General features: G+C 32.2%; 1 protein-coding gene across 5 annotated transcripts in view; it reads right to left on the reverse strand.

Annotated features, from left to right (window-relative positions):
* The window catches only part of LOC111055929 (talin-1), a 257,646-nt gene that overhangs the window by 87,210 nt on the left and 146,763 nt on the right, over nt 1-23,673 (reverse strand). For 4 of the 5 annotated variants that reach the window (XM_039443188.1, XM_039443187.1, XM_039443190.1 and 1 more), the window contains exons 5-13: nt 22,693-22,822; nt 21,976-22,140; nt 21,136-21,406; nt 20,537-20,705; nt 18,900-19,157; nt 15,522-15,598; nt 13,626-13,714; nt 12,187-12,275; nt 376-519 (exon numbers count right to left, since the gene is read on the reverse strand). In XM_039443188.1, coding sequence (XP_039299122.1) covers nt 376-519; nt 12,187-12,275; nt 13,626-13,714; nt 15,522-15,598; nt 18,900-19,157; nt 20,537-20,705; nt 21,136-21,406; nt 21,976-22,140; nt 22,693-22,822 — 1,392 coding nt within the window. Of the gene's footprint in view, nt 1-375; nt 520-1,410; nt 1,437-12,186; nt 12,276-13,625; nt 13,715-15,521; nt 15,599-18,899; nt 19,158-20,536; nt 20,706-21,135; nt 21,407-21,975; nt 22,141-22,692; nt 22,823-23,673 lie in introns of all 5 variants that reach the window. The other variant, XR_005573348.1, reaches the window with a different exon arrangement.

A 23,673-nucleotide genomic window follows, 5' to 3' on the forward strand; every position in this document is an offset into this window, starting at 1 on the left:
TATTCAAAAATGCTTAATTTCAACTGCTTGTACTGTCAAATATAGACAAGTCTTGATGATTTCTTGTTACATACAAAACTGCGATTTATATTATAAACTCACGATTTGTTCAATAAACAGTTTATGCATGAAACGGCTAGAAAGATTTCGAATAGAGTTGAAGAAAGAGCTGTTTAAGTACGGCTTTATTCCGAAAGAGCCGTTTAAGTACGGCTTTATTCCATTAGTCCATCTAAATAAAAATAACTCCAAAGTTCAAATTAATTTATTGATGTGGATAGGTCAACCGATTTGAACAGATAGCATTCAATCGGATGGCATTCAATTTAAACTGAGACATATTGATAAGTTTAAAAAGCTTAAAATAGTCCTTACTGGATCAGTGCCGAGTTCTGGAATTTCAGCCTTGGTGATAAGTTCTTTTTCGACCGTAGTGATAACTTGATGTCCAGCGCTGATTGTGCCTAACAGAGCCTGTTGAGGTTCTGACAGTATACTTGTCACCTGCGTCTGTTGGACCTGTTTTGAAAATCATATTTCCGAATAAAAAAATGCACTTTCACAATAAAAATTGATAACAGAATAATATATATGTTAACTAGCCACACTGAATTGGCACATAAAGTTTGTCACTGAATAATATCTAAATAAATTTTATTCGTGAGATGAATAGATTATAATTGTTTCGAATAATAATAGAAATTATTGATATTTTGCTTCAACTGGATGAATACTGGAAAAAGAATGACTTGACTCTTGCATAACTTTTTATTTGATAACGTGGCGAAGTTTGAACAGTAATTTCCACTCTACCACTTAACCACGCTGTTGTTAATGCACTGTGGAAATACGCTGATGGAACTCGAAAAATGTTTTTAACACATTTGAACTGCACTAACTTGAAAATTAACATATAATATGAACATGATTAAGGTTGTTTACCAAGAATATAAATTTTTCACCATTGGAGAAAATCAAACTGTATCATACATTCGAATAAACAACTTTATAACCATGCAAGTATGGGATGTTTTTAAAATAAATTGGAAAATTTTGATTTATGGATTGTTTCAATTCTGGTGGTATTAAAGTTGATAGAAAAGCAACAAACTATAGAAGTCTAGAAGTTTCAAATACCATATCAATTGAATGTGTCGTTTGAACACATGATTCAATGAAGAATTGAGTTGTGTAAGCAAATCTAGTCTTCTTATTATTTTAATGAGTAAAAAACAACATTATTCTATTTCAATCTAATAATAGATTTCTGGGATTTTTTGCTCAACTACTTCAATAAATTCAATGAGTAGATTTCAACAATTTTCAAATCAATATTGCAAAGGGCCAATAGCAAAATTCTGCTTAGATAAGCAGAAACTAGAAAGTTATCGATTCTATTGAAGTACGTACTCGACTCCAGAAGTAGTTGTCATCATCTTAAAGACGATAAATGTCAGCGTGAAACAAGAACCAAAACATAATTAGATCAATTTAATTTACAAATAAAGTTATATTTACTTTATCAAGCTGCGCGGTTTGCACATCTACTCTGGAAAAATATGTCAGAATGTCACTCTAATGCCTAAATATTTTTAGGCGTTTATAGACTTTTATGTACATTATTGTTCAGTCACTCTGTACATTTTTATTATGCATGGATGCGCTTCATTATGCATAGTTTTGTGCATAAAATCGTTATATAATAATAATTATTATTATATTCTACAATAAATTTCTCAGAAAATTTGTGTTTGTCTACCAACCCACCCATTCAGAGTCTGATCTGTCTGTGGACTATACTAAATGATGATACATTACACAATATTGAAGTTTGAATTGAATTCTAATTAATTTAGTTCAATTTTCCAAGCATATTTTTTAATGTTTAATCAGTTTTATGTACTCGTATATTGAAGTATGAAATTATACTCAACATTTTTTTATTGCGGATGATGCCCACATAAGCTTTTTTGCTTGTTCGTGGGTAATAGGAAGAGCAAGGATGATTTTGATGAGATGACCAAGCTTCCAGGCCTACCGGTAGGATTCGAACCCACGACCAGGTATCGCTAGCAGACTGAAGGGTGCAACGCCTTAGTCGTCTCGGCTATCCTGGCCGGCATAAATCTCATTTAAATTTTAATTTATTGTGAGGATTGCAGAATTAAGTGTATAAATGAACGAGTCAAAAATCAACAATGAATCAATTAGGTACCGAAATTGAGTAGGTGCGTCAGGTACGAGGGTCATTCAATAAGTAACGAGACAAATTAACAATTTTCATAAACGCCTAAATTGATCTATATGAAACTTTCAGGATATAAAGTTGACAACCTTTCGAAGACATCTGATCAGTTGTTTCACCGTATTTCATAAACATAATCGCAAATTGACTCATTTAACAATGGCCAGTCCGCTTGAGAATTGCACCGTGGAAGAACAACGTGCTGTAATCAGATTTTTAGTCGCTGAAGGTGAGAAATCCACAAAAGAATTTAAAAAGTGTACCGATGCCATTGTTTGAATTGTTCCAACGTTTACAAATGGGTAGAAGAGTTTCCAAGTGGTCGTACAAAAATTTGTGACCAGTCAAAGTTGAAACTTCCTCTCTCGAATCTCGAATTTATTCGTTAATTCGGGACAATAGGCGAATCACTGTTGAATCACTCTCTCGAATCTCGAATTTATTCGTTAATTCGGGGCAATAGGTGAATCACTGTTGAATTCATAAGTGAAAGAGTAAAAGTGAGTGTTGGAACTGTCCATGACATTATTCACAACAAGCTGCAGTACAACAAAAGTTGTGCAAGATGGGTATCCAGGAAACTCACGGACGCTCACAAAGAAACCAGGCTTCAGTCAACAGTTGAAAAGTCGGTATGCGACTGAAGAAGAATATTTTTCAAAAGAATTGAGACGTATGATGAAACATGGATCCACCACTATGAGCCAGATTGGCTCAAAACGACAGACAGTCAAATCTGATCACAGCACGTTGTTCTTCCACAGTGCAATTCTCAAAAGCGGACTGAGTCAACTGAATCAATTTGCGATTATTTTTACGAAATACCGTGAGACAACTGATCAGATGTCATCGAAAGGTTTCCAACTTTATGTTCTGAAAGTTTCATATGGATTAATTCATCCGTTTTTGAAAATTATTAAATTGTCTCGTTACTTATTGAATGACCCTCGTATATTAGTAGTTATGTATTATTTTCAGATAGGTTTGATATAACATATAATACTGTATGAATCAGTGATTAGCATTATCAATTGCCTCCATTAATAAATAACTGAATAAATACATATTATTCTACTTGGTTATACTATTATAATTTGAAAGGAAATTGAAACAAGAAAGCGTCAATCATCGGTGTGATATTCAATTTGTACAAGAATAAAATGATTTATGTTCAAATCAATTGAAACAAAAATATTAATAAAGGAGAAAAGGAAATAAAATTTGATAAGTGGCACAAATAATGTGATGGATATTGTTAATTATGGTTATGATTGGATCGTTAACAGAATCAAGAACATCAACATGAATTAATGGAGCGTGAATGGAGTATGACAACAGTAGAGAATGAACATGAAAATTTTACAAATGAAAAAAAAGCTGGCCACTAACGACCGTTCCAAAAGGCGGATGTCACCCCAGGCTGGAACGATTAAAAACCGCGGATATTTGTGATCACTCCAGAACTTGAAGGATACATAACATGAAACCAGTTGGGTTATGTATACAAACAAATTCAAAACATCAAGGAGCAGAAACAGTTGCTATATTATTCTACAGAATTTATGGTCAGACACACAATGAGAAAATAAAACCGATAGTATATTCCAAATTCACAAAAGTTCTGTCGTTTCAAGTTCCATGTGGATTTCCCATTCATGAGGAGGTGGAATGACAAAGGTCTTTCGTGGCGCGATTGTTATCGCATCGAACCTCGTCTCTGCACCAAAATCAGAAGCACTATCACCGTTCTAATGGCTCCCTACCAATTCTAATGGTTCTATTCGGCTCATCAGTGGCCAACTAAGAATTGAAAATGAGTCATCCCTCTAGTCCAGTGTCCTCAAGTGAATGCCCTGATTTTAAATCAGGCACTTGATTTAATTAGTTCAATAGTATAATAGTTTAATTACTCTATTATTATTTTAATATTATAGTTTATTTATATAATTAATTATGCATGAGAATTTTCATGATAATATTATAATTTATAGTAATTTGACATTATTATGATTTGAGTTAAGGAGGCAGTTGTGGGTTTCGACCTGTTGTCTCCAAAGAGATATTGTAAAATAAATAAATAAATGTATTTATTTTCAGGAAGAGGGACTGGGATAGATCTAAATAAAAAAAATCATGAACTGATTAGTTAACAATTCTCTCTCTCTCTTGGGTTAACAGCCGTAGGGCTGGTTGGCAGCAGCTCTCCATGCTTTTCTGTCGTCCGCTTTCCGCTTCAGCTCGTAGTATGATCCACATCTCATATCCCGTAGCAATTGTTTCATATACTCCAGCCTAGGTCTTCCTCTCATATTCCCTCCCTCAACCATTCCCTCCATTATCCTTGTCAGTAGAGTGTCATGTCTGATGATGTGGCCAATCAGCTGTGCTCTTCTTTGCTTGATCCACTTCAAGAAGTTCCGGTTCTCTCCCACTCTTTCAAAAACTTGCTCATTTGTAATCATATCTCTCCAACTGATCTTCATCATTCTTCTGTAGCACCATGCCTCGAATGCAGCCAATCTTCTTTCCTCTCTCACCCCCATTGTCCACGCCTCACTTCCATATGTTGCAGTACTCCATACATACGTTTTCAACATGTTTTTTCTTACGTCGAGACTTATGTTTTTTGAGGTGAATAGATTTTTCTTCTTATTGAAGGCAATCTTAGCCTGGGCAATTCTGCTGGTAATGTCCTTGCAGCTTCTTCCATCACTTGTGATTTTGCTACCCAGGTAATTGAACTCCTTCACTTCATTTACTACCTCATTCCTTAGCTTTACTGCTGAGCTGTTCTCCCCTGTCCTGCAACATATTAGCACTTTGGTCTTTCGGATGTTTATTTTCAATCTAAACTCTTCCTCCATTATTCTGTCCATTTCATTCAGTGTTTTCTGTAGTTCCTCTTCACTTTCTGCCATTACTGCTATATCATCCGCAAAACGAAGCATATCTACCGTTTCCCCATGAATTCTCACTCCTGTACAAACTTTTTCTCTCACTCTGTCGATTGCCTTTTGAATATACACATTGAACAAGTATGGGGATAGCGCGCATCCTTGTTGTACCCCTTTTTGAATGTGTGCAGATTCCTCTTCATTTCCACTCCTAATAACTCCAATTTCTTGTTTATAGATGTTGTAGATCAGTCTTCGGTCTCTGTAGTCTATCCCAATTTGGCGAAGAATGTTGAATAGGATGTTCCAACTTACATTGTCAAATGCTTTTTCAATGTCAATAAAGGCTATGCATGTGCGTTTCCCTATCTTCATCTGCTTCTCTATCACCTGTCTCAGCGCCAGAATTGCTCCTCTTGTCCCTACACCCTTTCTAAAGCCAAACTGATCTTCAGACAATTGTTCATCAATTCGTTTTTCTATTCTCCTGAGGATAATTCTGGTAACTATTTTCGATGCATGACTCACTAAGCTCAGCGTACGGTACTCTTCACATGATTTTGCATTTGATTTCTTTGGTATAGGTACTATAATACACTTTACAAAATCGTCAGGTAATTCTCCAGTCATATATATACTATTTACAAGATTATACAGTGCTCTCTTTAACATTTCACCAGACTTTTTCAAGAGCTCTCCTTGTATATCATCTATTCCTGGTGCCTTCCTTTCTTTTAGGTCTCGCAGTGCTTTTTCAACACTAGTTAACAATTAACATTTCTAAATTCTCGAAAATACATATTATAAGTTCTCCATTGGATTAACAGACAAAATCTAGCAAATTTGCGACTAAGCTGATATTGAAGTGTTATCTAGAATAATTGTAAGGTGTCTTTAATATATGATCAATTTGAATATTGTAATTGAGTCATAGTTAATTGAAATCGTAAAATAGTAGTTATTGTAGGGTGAAATTGAATAGAATAATGTCACTGCAGCAACTGCCTCAGCCTATGACAGCTCATATATGTTTTAAATACGAAGAAGTAAGGGCAATAATAACAAAATAATGTTTATGTTCTTCCCTTGCCACGTGATATAGATAAACAAAATATCGGATCCTTTAATTTCTGAGTTCCTGATAGAAGATAATACTTCACACACTGATAGAGATTATTCGCAATGACGTTCCATGTAACCTGAGAACGAAATGAAGGACTTATTCAACATACATTATGCATTTTCCGTCATATTCAGTATAATGTGACTAGTTCAGTATTGGTTATTTATTGGTTTTAAGCACTTCTACTTGAAGAATAAAACTATTTGAAATATAATTATTTATTTAGGGACGATTTATAAGCCAAAATATTGAAAAATTGAGTGAGATAGATATTCAACGGATGATTATCTCAAAGATTTAGTGCTCATAATTTCATTTTCAAAGTGCTATTCATGCCTCATTGCCTTCACATATTTTACAAAGCAATAAAGTGAGATAAGAATTTATAAGATAATTTAACTAATCAGATATCAGCCACGTCTTCCAGTGATAATTATTTGTGTCTTTAGAGTATTTGTATATATTTAATCATATTCATTAATAAAATAATACTTCTATTTGATTCAAAATCATGAAACACGCAAGATTTTGGGCGTAATGAATGTTTAATTATGAAATGCTTTTGTGCTTTCAAATGCAATTGTAATGTACATGTTATTTGTTGAATAAAGCATTATTTATTTATTTATTATTGAGAATTTTCGCAAATCCGTTTTGCGCCTCTAGAGGACCAACTGAATACTGTATAGCTTCCAAATTTGAGCGTTTTTGTACGGTACCGTAGATCTTTAGTTCCTTAGATGAGTGAGTGAGTTAGATCCATTAACCTTTTATACACTCGTATATGAATTACTTTTTCTGCAACTGCTCATAAAACACTTCTTTACGTACTGAAAACCCATCGTAGAGCAGCTGATTTTTTGGTAGGTAACCTATGATTTATTTTTCACCCCACTTGGATGTAATGAGCTGGTTTACGTGCGTCATATGGAGGCCGAAAATTATTGTTTTCTGACCAGGCCGGTAAAATTTTTACGGCCCTAGGGCTGTAATAGTATATTTCGCACCTAGGGCCGAAAATGAGACTTTTTCGGCTCGAAATCTGTTTTCAAGTCCGAGGCCTACAGCCCCGGACTAGAAAAGATTGAGAGCCGGAAAAACATTTTTGCCCGTGGTGGGAACGCTATTTTTCGCCACACACAAAAATAAACAATATATAATATGAGAATAATTGTTTATTAAGCACTTCCAAAAGCAGAAGTGGAAGCTCATAGCTCTAGCAAATCTGAATATCAGGAAATTGTCCAAGTATTTTTATTTTTTATTCTTATTTGTCTAAAAAACTTAAAAGATTATGTTCAATTATGTGGGAGGTTGAGTTTATACTTTTTTATTCTTTCAAATGACAATAAGATGTTATTATTATAATTTTTTTAATTATTGAATAATAAACACAAGTAATGAAAGGTTTTTGATCAGCTGTTTTAGCACACTAGAAATTTGGCCAATCTGAGTGTCAACGGAAGTTTAGGTTAGAAGTTTTATCCTACTCTGAAAATCGAATTTGAATAGTTTATAATATATATCTCATCTGTATTTCATTCATCCAAATAAAATGATAGTATATTATTGCAGAATACTTTATTAAATTCTAGAAGCATAAACTGATTCCGTTTATCCACCATGTTTCATGATAAACGCAGTACTAGGAGGTTTGAGGTTAGATTCTATTATACTCTGAAAATTGAATTTGAATAGTTTATAATATCTCATTTGTATTTCATTCATCTAAATAAAATGATAGTATCTTATTGCAAAATACTTTATTCAATTCTAGAAGCATAAACTGATTCCATTTCATAAACTATTTTGTAAACACGTTCACATCAAATCAGAATCAGCTGACTTCAAGGTTATTTTACAGCCCTAGGGCCGTAAAACTTTTACCTACCTGGTCAGAAAACAATCACTTTCGGCCTCCATATGACGCACGAAAACCAGCTCATTACATCCAAGTGGGGCGAAAAATAACCTTGAAGTCAGCTGATTCTGATTTGATGTGAACGTGTTTACAAACTTTACAAACTAGTTTATGAAACGGAATCAGTTTATGCTTCTAGAAATTAAGTATTTTGCAATAAGATACTATCATTTTATTTGAATGAATGAAATACAGATAATATATATATATATATATATATATATATATATATATATATATATATATATATATATATAAACTATTCAAATTCGATTTTCAGAGGATTGAACTTCTAACCTAAACTTCCTAAGTCGATGACAACAAGCATTGTTGACGTTGACATTCTGATTGGCCAACTTTCAAGTGTGCTGAAACAGCTGATCAAAGAACTTTACATTATTTGTTTTTATTCAAAAATTAAAACATTTATAGTAATATCATCTTATTGTCATTTGAAAGAATAAAAAAGTATAAACTGAACCTCCCACATGATTGGTTATGTTCAATTGTTCAACCTAAAAGATTAATTCGCTGGCCCGCAAGAAAAGTTACACAACTCGAAAAAAATCAATTTTTGTTTTATTCCACAAATGGGACTGGTTTAGTCATATCTTGCAACAGAAAAAGAGACACAAATGTAGTTACACTGTAAATCACTAGAATGAGCTATGTGTCACTATGCCTCCAGCAAGAATCGCATGTGATAGCTCATGAACACTGACACAACTCAATGCAGTGCTGGCCAACACTAGGGGTGAGTTCTATCGTTCTGAGGTATGCATTTCTTTCTACTTTTAAGTACTTGAAAACGACACATCTCAATCATAATTTATTTTACGTTTCATCATCAAAAGAGTAGCTTACACTTAAACTTAGATCAATTCTAAAAGTTACGTTATTGATAACGCTTATACTTCTTGACAACTAGCTTGTCTCGTTGCAATAATTGACCCAGAATATTGGCATCAGGTGTACCCAAGTTTGCTATGATTAGTGCCAGACATCTTGATTACGGCAGAATAAAATATTGACAACAGTGACTTTCCCTATCACACAGAATATATACCTTATGTTCTGCATTACTCCCAAAAAAACACCATTCTGAAACTCCAAAACACTCAAAAAAGTATGTAAAAAAAATGTTTGAACAAACAAGCTTGGGTGAAAGAAGTATCAAAACGCCAACCTAACAGCGGTGAGACGTACTTTGTCTCATCTTCGAAGTCAAAAAAACGATTCCGACAAGACATTGCTTCCAAGTTGTACACAAAATTGCAGACTCTTGTGCAGTAACAAACTCATGGAGGATGATCGAAGACTACTTTAAATTACTTATTCGGCACTCAGTGAGTTGGAGAGACAAGCAGTACTTCCAAACAACAGCAATAAGAATCCCAATACTGATCGACTAGTATAAGCTATGTATTTTATCTTCACAAGATTTATCCCGATTTGATACGATTGAAATAAGATCTTCCAGTTCCATATTCTATGATACAATGAATATTATGATGCAATAATCCAGTTCTATCATGTTTAGTAGTGACATCTCTGTGTTCTTAAGTCTGAGAGGTTTCTACTTATAGTATTTTATTGTAAGGAGATTGAAATTTATTAATTACTTAAATTTATTATCAATTTTTTCCATTGTACTCTTCTTTACCCTGAAACTTATTTTTCTCTTGAACTTATTTCTTCTCTTTCTAAATAATAAAGAAAAATGGTCTGGAATAGAATAAGAAATCCAAGATAATAACTATTTATCAACAACAGTTATTCATTTATTTTTATCGACATTAATTTGAATAAGAAATTTTTTTGTAATATTGATAAGTAACTTCATGTTCCTAATAAATATAATCAAATTTCTAGACTCTTAAGAGAAAACTTCAGGGAACATTTTCAAAAATTTGGTTGATAAAAATATTGTATACTTTCTACAGTTTTGTTGCACTCCTACGAAATCAATGTACTTGTGCTATTGTTTCTCTATGATGGATAATTTATAATGGCGAATGAATAAATAATAAGAGAAAAAGTGAATTGCGGTACAATTTATGGTCTGTCTCTAGTGCAATAATCAATTATAACAACTGTACATGATAATTTTCTTGCGTAATTATTGAAAGCTCAACATTTCATGCATAATGCACATGTTTCAATTTTGAGTAACCACTATTACTCATACTTAAGTATAACAGTTATTTACAGAAAAAATATAAAAAAGTAATTTTACCGTAACTTACTGTTACTTTTATGTTTACTTTCATAGTAATTTTGGACTACTAAGATTATGTGTGAATCGAAAAATGAATTTAACATAACTTCTAGACTTTGTTAAAATAGTTTGAAGTAATTTTAGACGAATTCCTGATATTTCTACTCGCATTTGATCTATTGTCTGAATGAATAAATAATGAACTTGGCAGTTGAACAGATGTGCTCATGTTTCTGATTCAAATACATTATTTTACTTGGCCTACCTATTTTCATCTTTTATCAGCACATTTTTTGATATTTAGAGACTGTACTAACATAAAAAATCAAAAATTCAATTGTGATTATTTGAAAAATATTCGCAGTTCATACGATGTGTTCAGAGTTCGGTTCTGTTATGTAAATATAGTTGATAATGTTCATTAGTAGTTAATGAAAGCAATGTAATAATGTGGAAAATGATAAAGTTCCATGTAATTATAGTCAGTTCGAGTGTACATTTGATAAAACTATTGAATTCACTCTAAGTAATAAAATTGTTGACAAAGCTGCATTATACAGGAGGGGATAGTATAATGAGTGACATAATGACATATTTGGAATGAAATGTGTCAAAGTGAATAAAGTCCAAATATTGAGACAAAACTAAGGTATTTCTGAATCATACCAATGCGGCATTTTTGATGCTGGAACATAAATATTGACCGACGAAAAAAGTAGATTTGCACTATTACTCATTATCCGCTACTGAGGATCGTACCTCATAGAAGTATAAAAAAATTGACTTGAGAGGTTTTAGAAGTCTATAATCTCCTGATAAATCCGACAGACCTAATAGTTTTTTAATGGCAGTAGTTATTGAAATATTTCTCAACATTTTCTATACGTGATTTTTCAAGAGTTTTATTCATATTTAATGTTTTATCATATTTTTCATTCACTATTTCATTCAATTAATTGAATGATTAAAAAATCATTCATGTTTTATCATATTTTTCATTCACTATTTCAAAAAATGAAAGCCAACAGCTAAATAGTCCAACTTTAAAAACGTATTTACACAAAATATGGTTGCTATTAAAAGTAAATTACTATTTGCATCAAGGCTTTTACAAAGAATTCACAATTCTCTAATCTTATTAGATTTATTTTTTCCAAGAGCCGATTTGAATAGTTTCAGCTTTGAAGAATACCTTCAATTCAAGATAGGCCTACTGTAGTAACTCTTTTATTATGAACGTTCTATAAATGTATTTTATGATTTTTCTTTCAGTCAAAAGTAAATTTCTCATATTACGTTAATATGTAATGCAATAGAGAAATGTTTGACATGACTGAAAGAACAATTGAAGAAGTAAGTTTAATTAATTGTAATATATAAACATCATAATAAAATACTTGAGATACTTTTACCGCGACTAAATGAGAAATGAAGAACTACATTGAAGTTTATAGAATGTTTATAACAAAAGAGTGAAAATAACATCATGAGAATACATTTTATTTGATTTTACAAATTATGTTTGATACAATAGTTTTTTGTACGGAATATCTTTAATTTTTTCACAATCAAACTGCAATTTCTTTATCGTTCATGAAAGGATGTAAACGAATGTTACTGAACTTTATAAAGGATTGGACTTGCTTCACTTTGGTTGAGTAGAGAAAAGAGTGTATGTATGTATGAGAGAGAGAGAGAGAGAGAGAGAGAGAGAGAGAGAGAGAGAGAGAGAGATAGATAGAGAGAGAGTGCAACAATCGCGCAGCTATAGTGCTTTTTGCTTACCGTTGGAGGGGAATGTGCGATGTTGATTTGTCCGCTGATTGTAGTATATTGTGCCGCACCTGCATGACCCATGCCATATGGCTTCGCTCCTAGAAAGCAACTCAGCTTATCACACCATTCAATTCAGTGCAACTACATCACCACTACATTAGCCTATGTACATAATTTCAAATGTGATATGGCTTCACACAATCATCAAATATTTACACACAAAATAATAATCAACACCTATGAATAAACAAAACAAACATTGTACCCAGAAATTTAAAAATAAATATCATGCAATAGTTGTGGTTTCCATATTTGTGATGCACATCTCCATAAACTGTGAATAGAATAATTTACATGAATATTTCTACATAGATATATGAATGTCAACTTATAGGTTTTGTGGAAGAGTTAATACACTGAAAGATATTACCTGTCATAAATTCATAGTAGATGATTCAACATGGCATTTGAAATTATTCACTTGAAATGATTGTATTGAATCGAAAGTGTAATGACTAAAGGGAGCGTTTAAATTCAATTTTCAATCTTACTGTGCTTGTACCAATCAGCGATTTCCATTGATTCTTGTTAAAGGTAACCGAAGCGTTCTCGGCTAAGAAAGCTTGAAAATCGTGGCCCTATTTAAATACAGCACTTAATTTCCCGTAGCCTCAACTTCAAAACTCGGCGTGTTAATTGTAAATACTCTGAAATATAATGTTTGAATATATAGTAAAAAATTATAGAATAAGTGCAGCCATATTTTAGTACAACCATATAAGTATGAGTTAAGCTTCTGAGCGTCAAGAATATATTTTCAATTATTAATTAACGTTGGTGAAAAATTAAATATAACTAACCGCATGTAAATGATAATTCTGTCCTCAACTACATTTCGGGCATATGGTAAACTAGCCTTGCCGTATATGTAACGTTAAGTACTATTTATCATCTAGTGGTCTCATAGATCGAAGTTGACCTTATTCTAGGAGAAAGTTATATGGACTTAACAGTAATATTGATCACATTGATCATTGATCACATCATGGAGTCATGATAATAAGTGTAGCTCCACTTTGCACAAGTACATTTTTGCAGATTGATAGAACAATGAATACAGAGAACTGGGGAATCTGGGGAATCTGGGAAACTGGGGAATTGGGCATTGGCCGATAAAGCTACCGTTTCACAACGAAAATTATATATTACATTTAATTCGATATTTGGGAAATTTGGATCCACTACAAGGATTCCATAGAAAAATCGAGATGTAGTTTTAAATTGGATCAGCAAATAAAAAAACTGATTTTAATCACAACCGCAATTGGTATGAGCTGAAGTGGATAAAGATATTGTTCAAATACTGGAGAAATCATGGAAAGATTGAAGGATTTTATCATAAAATAAATTTCAAAGAATAATGATTTGGTGAGAAAATACTTGCTTACCATCAGCAGCACGCATGATTGCAGGCTTGGCCACCGATTCAGTATTCACTTTTCCAACTCTACTGCTTTCATGCTGCAGAATAGTTGCCCTGCGAAAAAATAAGATGAGATGATTGAAAATATACACCTAAAATTCTATAAACATAAAATACCAGAAAAACAAACAAGCTAGAACAGTTGAGAGCTCTAAAAAACGACAGGTGAAAAAATAAAATTAAATTCAATGAGAATAAGAAACTTAAAAAATTAGACATGTTTTGAAATCAACCAATTTTTGCATCAGATCAAAGTTTGATGATGTATCTTCAGGTAGATTTTGTTAGAACCATAATTTATTTTACACCAGTCTGGTGTATAGAATGTGATGTCTCTACTATCAAATCGAATGGCACTAGATTAGGCCTAATTGGTGCCTTTAATCTCTAAAATATAAATTATATTAAATATATTATTTGAAACTCAACAATGAAAAAATAATTTCATTAAGTTAGATTAATAGAAGAATATAATAGAATTTATTGTTTCTCATGAAGAACAGTACAATATTACAAGAAAAACACAACGAAGATGTTAAGTTATTAGCCAAATTTATCAAAGGCTATGGCTCAAAAATAAAACAATGAAAGAATGCAAAGAAATATTTCTCATTTACACATCGCCATATGCAACCATAATAATATAATCAAAAACCATTAGCCACATTTTCCAACTACTTTACTCAAAGAACTAATATTAAAAATTACTATTTATTTTAAAATAAATATAATAATTCTATGTTATATATATATATTGCTATATAATTATTATACTATATGGTACAAGAAACAATAATGTGTGGTACCCCTGTAATGAAAATTGTGTTGGGGTTACCAAACTTGTTTTTAACAAAAAATAAGAGTGAGTCAAGCACGATACTCACTTAATCACAAAAAAGTTTCCTTTTGAAAAGAGTGATAGAAAAATAAATCTTTAAAAAATAAAGTGTCATTAACAATATATTGGTTGATCTAATCCAATTTTCAATATCAACTATGCTCATGAGAAATTTCTTGATATACTTTTCTAATAAATGTTTTGACCTCAATTTTTCCTCAGTTGGTTTAATTTTATTCCACACTTTTGGAGCTAAGTAATCAAATGATTTTTATAAGCCTCTGTGTATGGTATTTGTATCACAGTTGTCTGGGTATTTCGGAATATTTGAGAATGTATCAATATTACTCACTAGATTACCACTTCTCAAATAGAAAGCCCTCGTAACAAGAAATACTTTCAATAGAATTAGATGAGTCTTAAAGGAAACACAAGCAGTTGAGAAAAAAGGGGTTGAGCATGTTCTCGACTTCCTTTGAATAGCATCACTCTAACTTTTTTTGTGTAATAAACAGTGGTTTCACAGATGAATAATAAGTACCTCCCCACAATGTAACCCCATACTGCAATTTAAAGTTTACTAATGCAAACTCTAAATGGTTTTTAACACAGACAGTGGACACAGAACGCTAAAAATAGAATTTTTAAACCAAATATAGAACTCCCTTCTTTACTCTATCGATGTGCATTTTCCAATTCAAATTCTCATCAACTAAAATTTCAAGATACTTAATAAAATTACTCTTCTCAATTTTAATGCACTCAAGACACACAGTACTTGAAATTTTTTTTGCTCAAAAAATCCGCACATTTATAACATAGAATAAATGGCATTTCAACTTTCCCTCTATAACTAAATAAAACATATCTAGTTTTTGTACTTGAAAACTAAGTACAGATGATTTACATCGAACCAATATTTTAAAATATTCAAATCATTCTGAATTATTAATTGAAAATTATCTAAATTATTGAAGTTCGATTAGTTGAAAACTAAATTATAAAACTGATTGAAAAACTTACTTGAGGGGGGCGACACTGTCTTCAACCATAGTGGAGCCTTCATCTCCTTCAATGCCGAAGTGATCTTTTGACTTTTTCTGCAAAATATAACAAGGATTTATTTTGTATCGAATAGATTATTTTGAATATTACATTTCCCTCATTTCATTTACTGAACGAGTACCCTTTATGCATGTATGGTGGTTCTTATCAAACGAAATTTCAATCGTTTCTTTTCAAAATGTTTTTGTTATGTCATAAAAAAGAAATGCATAGCACTTAAATAAACCAGAAGAATTAGAACTAAATTAACATAGTTATTAGACAGGATTTATTTATGAAGGTTGATTTTTTTATTGTGGATGATGCCCCCACATGAGCTCTTAGCTTGTGCGTGGGTGATCTGATGAGATGATAAAACGCCCATGCCTACCCCGGAGGGATTCGATGTAGACCATGTAGTGCTACCAGACTCTACGGACACCTTGGTCGTCTCGTCTAGTCTGGTAGGCAAATTTAATGTTAGTCTCTATCCAAAGCTCTTATAATTTTATTATTCTCTTTGTTATTCAACAATAAAGTGAATTTCATGAATTGTGAATTGGGTGGTAGATAGATTATGATTTTCTGTATATATATATATTTTTTTTCCTACAGTTACCTTGAAAAGTGACGATTCCTGCACTGATTACAGAACGCAAAGATTCACTTTTCCGCTCTAGTGCGGGAAGAAATTTTTCTGCACTCCAGATTTGCAACATGGCAACACAAAATAGTTGGTGGGTTATATGGAGGATTAGTGCACGAAAACAAAAATTAAGTTGGTAAAAATGACTGTGGTTAGATTTAGATAAGAATCATTTCATTGCCCCGAAATTGAAAGAACGAGTCACTTGAAATATTTGGGTGTTATAATTGAGCAGGGATTTAAATGGAAGAAACACATAGATTACCTTTGTGATAGATTGAGGTTTGTATCTTATAAATTTTACAAACTAAGATCGATCCTTCGGCTACCAATGCTGAGAATGGTGTACTTCGCTCTGGTGCAATCATTGCTACAATATGGTTTGGTGGTTTGGGGAGGTACGTTCGATACGCATGTAGCTCCTTTATTTAGAGTGCAAAAAATGATAATAAAAACAATATTGAATAAACCAACCATTTATCCCTCAATGAGTGCTTTCAAGGATATTAGAGTCATGACAGTAAGACAAATGTATGTTTTGAGCGTGATTAAATATTTTTGTAGATACAATTTTAATTTTATGCAATTAAATAATGAAAATCATAGGACTAGGTATAATTTGTACAAATTCGCAACATATGTTTCAAACCTAACACTTATTCGTAAGCAATTAATTTATATAGCTCCAAAACTAATAAATTCTATTCCACCCGGGCTTATCATAGAACTACCTTCCAAAAGTGTACCAAGGAATATTAAGAAATGGATAACTGAGAGTCATTATTTTGATTTGTATATTGTGTAGATAATTTAATTTACATCCATTGTAATTGTACTACTATTCTGCTAAATTTAAGAGTCTCGATATATAGCTTGATTAATTCTCTTAGAATATAAGTTGTAATTTATTTATGTTATTTTGTATACATCTTTTTTTTGTTTTAATTAGATGTGGATGACCGAAGTTTGACAATATGCTACTCCTACTGGCGAACAAGTGATTTTCACTTATGCCAGTGGTTTCATTTCCACTCTTGTACCTTTATTTTGTTGATAGAATGTAAGTAAACTAGATTAAGGTACATTATCCTAAATTTTGTAATTGTTGAATTTTGTGGAGGAAATAAATTTGATTTGAATTGAATTGAATTGAATTTCAATGGCTACCCTACATTTATGATAAAATCCCAATCTAGAAATCCAAAACAAGAATAATGTTCATCTAAATCATAATTAAATAATCATCATTTACGAATTCTCATCAATAAATAATAGTTCTTTTCTATTAATAATTATTATTTCAACTCCAAGAAATGAGAAAAGTAGCAAATATACATTATAAAATTCGAATTTTGAGGTTAAATGATTACTGTTCGATATTCATATAAATAAAAATAATAAAAAACATAACAATACTACAATAAATATTCTCTGTTGTCTATGTTATTTTTATAAATATTTTTCAGTTTACTTTGAGCATTTTTCTCGTTAATTTGAGCAAAAGTCTAAATTTCTGAATCGTGTTTCAGCAATTTTTAGCTGGATGAAACAAACTTAGGTACGATTCTTCCCGCTAGGTCGCGCGCTTGTCGGTTCACCTATCTTGTTGTGTTCAGCCATCTTGCATCTCGGTTCAGCCAACAAGCTGTTGGCGTGTATTTTGAATGTGAAGTTTTTGTTCCATCTGTATTTTTTCTGATTCTTGAATGAATAAAAATGAGAACTTTGGCTGAGAATTTTCAACTTCAATTGGATTATTAATTTTTAAATGACTTAAAGTTGCTATTATTAACAGCATCACACACACACACACAAACATTTGATGGATTTCAGCCATCATTTTACCCATAATCATTCAATCAACCACTTCTCATATTCAATGGTAACTGTAGGAGAAATTAAATGTGAAATACGTGCGCAAAGTTCCTCTGCTGCACTCAAGAAGACATTCCGCCCTCGCCTACAGCTCGGGCGTAAACGTTTCTTTCGGTGCAGCAAACTGTCACTTTGCGCACTAGTTGCACAAATAACTATTTTCAATTCATTTCATTTGTTTTTCTTCTAATCTTGTGAAAGTTTCGTTGCATAGCATATAAGCTTTGTTCACACCAAGCTCTCTCACTCTGGAAAGTAAATGTCTGAGGGCAGATATATCCGCAGAGTTCATGTTCACAGCCAAATCATATGTGGACCGACAGAGTCACAGCAAGTTATTCTCGCTTTATTCTCAGTTCTAAATACAAATTGTCAGCTCCTTTTTCAGTACAAATAGGTACGATTTATTGTTTGGATAGTTCCTACTATGAGTAATCCAGATTATTATTTGGTAAAACTAATTTCATGATCTTTAAAGGTTTGTGTAATAGATGATAGGTTATTCAGATCATGTATTAGATATTAATAGTATTGAGATTTATTAAAGATTGTTAATTAATTTGTAAGAGGCACGGCTTAGAGCCGAATCCGTTTTTTACGATATTTTGAAAATATTCTTCTCATTTCATTATAAGAATATTGTTATATCATTTTGAAAATTTACTATGCAAAGATAACATCATGAATAGATTGATCGGTTTTTTAAACACAATAAGCAGAATTAGAAGAGAAGATTAATCTATGAAGTTTTAATCCAAAGTTCTTAGATTATTATCAGCATAGTTTCATTCCTCCAATGTTAAAATGATGATTCACGAAGTAAATAAATCATTCACCTTCTTCAATATGATATCGATGTATCCAGAGATGAGTTGCAGGATTTGCTCGGCTTCTTGAGTTTGTACCGAGTAGTACTGATCTGAATAGTCTCCAAAGTCGAGAGTGAAGGTATTGGGAGAAGCTCCCCATCGACGCACAGTGGTCAACGGCCATGTTTTCAATATTTCCTTGGTTCTTTCATCTAAACGAAGAACTGAGTCTTTTGTCACACCCAGAAGACGCGGAACAAGTTTGTTCTTTCCTTTCATCTTTTCCTGAAGCCGAAACAAATATGAAATGAAAAACAAATAAAAAATACATATGTAAACATTAAGTACATATCCTTTATTATTAAACATCATTCATGTGCATGACAACGTTTCTCTGTTATGGTTGTAATGTAATAAACAAAATTGAGTGATAAGTAGATCCGATTAATGGAAAATGTATCAGTTCATATTAGTGAGTTGTGCATCAAGGAACTAAAGTCAAACTTTTCTCCCCAAGAGAGCAAAGGCAAGCCTAACGATGAAAAGATTTTATGCGTGGTGTACTTTCAGTAACAGACATAAACTAATTAAATACTTCTAAGAATGAAATCGACATCTTTTATAAAATTAACATTTAACAAGGAAACCCGTATTGCCAATCTTAAATTACTTTCGAAAAGAACCTTCTACTGTAAGCAATTCAATTTCAATTTCAATTTATTCACAACACACAAAAATACAATGAGTAAAAGCTATATACAACAAAACAATAACAGTAACAATGATATTAACACATTAAAATACAATATTGCTAAAATGATGTGTGCTGGAAGAAAGAGAGGGAAAATACCTTGCCAACTATGGTTTCCCATGTAATAGGCAGGTAAAGTATAACTGAAAGGGAAGGGTGTGTGATAGGGAAGTGGAAGAAGGTAGGTAGATAGGCATGGCTGAGGGAAGGGAAGATAGGGTGTGAATTAACGATCCAGGAAACGGTTACAATAATTTAAGATTGAAAAAATAATTGCTTTTTATCCAATTAATGATTTCCTGCTTAATTTTCTTTGTAATTTTACCATTGTTGAGATGATCCAGAATGTTATTGATAATTATAGTACTTAGATAAATAAGTTGCCGTTTGATTGGTTCAATATTAGTATTATATATCAAATACTTGAAGTAGGTCTCAAGCGGTAATGTCTATTTAATGAGTTGTTGGTGCATGGAAAATTGGTTCTATTTTTTATTAAATATTTAATTACACTTTCAACATATAACTGTCTAACTGTCAAAACCTCGAATTTATAAACTACTTTTTATTACGTATTCTATGCTTGAAAAATTGCTTGACTTTTTACTATTTTTCAAATATTGGATAACGGTAACTTCTCACTTTCCAACATGGGTCTCCCGTCATTTTATTTTATGGTTTTATACTAAAATTACATAACAAGGTTTTTTAACATCAAATAAAAAACTATTTCGGCTTCCCATGATGTCTTCTCATCTCTTTATCATCAAAGTGTTTTTACTGTAGTTTGTTTGAGTATCCTTAGTATCAATCTCTATTCTATTTCATTAGTTACTGTTTCTGTTGGAATCCAGTAGAGATAAGTTCATTATCAAGTTTACTATCAATCATATAATTTTACATAATAACCAACCTTTACAAGGAAAAACGTCACACCGTACGTTTTCAACGATCTGGCAGTTTTTGTGTAGAGTACTTTGGCCTCAAGTTCGGAAGAGCCTACGTGTTTTGAATGTTCAATGAAGATTTTCTTTTCAATCCCCTTCACTTTGACATACGACTGTGGAAGAAACTCTTTCAAGCTGAAACAAAAATAATTCATAATGGAACACAAAAGGGTTTGGTTCATTGTTCTCAGGGTTTGAGAATTGTAACTGTTGAAAGTGTTTGGTGATTGATAATTGAAAGAGAAGTAGCTATGACTTACATAGTGAGTTGTGAATTGTGGGTTGTAAATTACAATTCATAAGGTGTTAATGGAATTGGTACTTGCCCTAAGAAAGATGAACAATGATAATATATTTACAGAACTGTCATGCTAAGTTGCTGAAATACAATTTGAAGCTATGAAAGTAGATAAACATGAAATACATTTTTTTAGAGTCGAAATAGTTTATATTTCCTTTCGCTTACTCCAGGAATAAGTTACTCATATTAGTGCATAGGTACTTTGAATTTTTAAAAATACATTTTTCGGATTGATTGAAAATAGTATATATTTGTTTTTCTTACTCAAGAAATGGTGGTTTGTGTTTGGCCTCATTGAAATCACCGAATTGAATGTGACTTTGGATACCAGCCAATTCACAAGCCATCTCCTGTGTTATAGGGTGCGTTCCATCTAGGATGGCATCTCTGGCTTGCACGTAGAGCAAGTTCAGTTGTACCGGATCTCTTGAGTCAATGTTCTGATCGCTGAAGAAGAATTTACGACGCAAGAGTACTGGCTCTCCTTCATCTATGCCTTGTTCTCTCAACGTTTTGCTCGGGTCCACCCAGTTCACTAAGAGCAGTAATCAGGAATATTAGAATGAACCACAACAATTGTTTTCCAAGTTACTTTTCCACTCAAAACAAATGAGAATTTGTTCATTATTGTTACCAACATGTGATTGGAGATAGAGAAGACTATCAGCTAAGGCAACTTGCCTAGCTTATATTACAATACTTTTGTAAAATCAATGACAACTACTGTATGTCTGTATCCTAAATATTTGGAAAATCTTGTCACAGTTTGCGCCAAAAAATAGGTTAGAGTTCCTGTGTAAACAGCATTTAATAGGTTTTTTTTAAATTAATATTTCAATTGTGTTAAAAATACAGGTGGAAGATGTGATACGACAACCTGTACAGAGTATATATTTGTACTATAATATTCAGAAAGTCTGAAGATATCAACACACCATAATGAAATGATCGGCACTGACAAATAGGTAAACCTAAATAATTTATTCTTTCAAGTTTTGAAAATAGTGAAATCAAATTTCGAAATAAAACACCAACTTGAGTTTTTTACGGACTTAATTATTGAGAACGAATAAACTCAGTTGCACAGTATATTTGGATACATACCTTCATCATCAGTCTTCAATTTCTTACGCAGCTGTTCCATTTTCAAATCTCGTTCTTTTTCTTCCTTTTTGCGTTTCAATGTGAGGGTGCCAAAGTTGGGTTTGTTCTCTAAATCATCCTCAGCACATTCTCTTACCAAACTGTATTCGTCATGGTTTGTGATACCTATTTCAAACAGAACAATCTAATCAAAAACCGACATTTCACAAAGTTAATTTATACCACGCTCAATTCTGACTTTGACATTAACATTTATTTGATCATTACAATAAGAACATTTTGAATCTAATCAGTCACTAATAAGGAAAACGAAACGAACATATCAAGTTTTTATAAATGAATGACAATCCGAATTCAAACAGATTAATCATGGAAAAGGGCTTGACATCAAAACATCACTAACTAGATTATTCACGAAATATCCAGGTTTATGAAAATGAATATTTATTTGCACTATAGGTGCACATACAAAATTTATTCATATAAAATAATTGTTCAAGAGGGAATGAGATACTGAAGAAGTCCATAAATGCACTTCTTTCTTATTTCTGTAATTAGTCTAGTTCAAATGCATTCATCCGCAATCTTTGAAAGATTTCATTCATTAAACTAAAATGAGATAATACATCTTATGTAAAATGTCACTATTAAAATTTAAAATTGCATCATCATGCCTCAAAATATAATGTTTTATTAATGATTCTAGACATGACCAACCAATTTTAGTGCAGATGACCACCATGAGATTAGCAACCGGCTGACTGTCGTCGACAAGCATCGTCTTCAAAGTTCCATCCAACATCCTCACCTTCAAAGTTCTCATCTTCTTTCTGTATTCGAGAAGATCCTGTGAAAAGAGAATCGAAATATGTAAAAAATAGGGATAGTAAATTATGTTAATTTATATTTGCTAGCCGAGACGACAAGGGCGTTACACCCATCATTCTGCTAGCGCTACCTGGTCGTGGGCTCGAATTCCGACGTAGGCAATGGACGTTTGATCAACTCATAAAATCACCCACGCTTTTTCCATTACCCACGCACAAGCTAAACGATCATGTGAGCATCATCCTCAATACATTAATAAAATGAACTTATTTCTTAAAATATACAATGAGAATTTAAAGTAAATAATACTAATAAATATAAATGGCAATGAAAAATATGTTTCTTGTATGTGTCAATAGTTCAAGCGATGTAATGAAGTAGGCTTCAATTATTCTTATTGTGCTAGTAATAAGTTAGTAGCTACGTATTCAATATATAAATTATTGTTAGAAAAGACGATTCCTATGTTCTGTATTCCTTTGTTGATTAATCAATTGGGTGTTATTGCTTTGCTTCTTCTTATTGAGTCGTTTAACATTTGCAAGGAGTCGATTGTACAATTTTGAGGCAAGTTGATTAGAGTATCTTTGATTCGGCTCTAGATTGTTGTGCATTCGGAATATCACTTGTTTGAAATAAAACTGTCATACGTTATTGAATTGATAAACAGAGTAGCGCAGGAAAACGGGATAAATTAATGTTTCAATTAGCACCATTTGTTTTTTGGCACAATAAATTGATGTGAATGCATTGCCATACAATTGAAACGCATGAACCATAGGACTGTTGTGGAACTTGCACACAAAGGATATTTTGAGAGCCTGATGACCTGATCACTTTCATTGGCTGTAGGAGATTGGCAGTGAGAAG

This window comes from Nilaparvata lugens, chromosome X (genome assembly GCF_014356525.2).
Source record: "Nilaparvata lugens isolate BPH chromosome X, ASM1435652v1, whole genome shotgun sequence".
Lineage (NCBI taxonomy): Eukaryota > Metazoa > Arthropoda > Insecta > Hemiptera > Delphacidae > Nilaparvata > Nilaparvata lugens.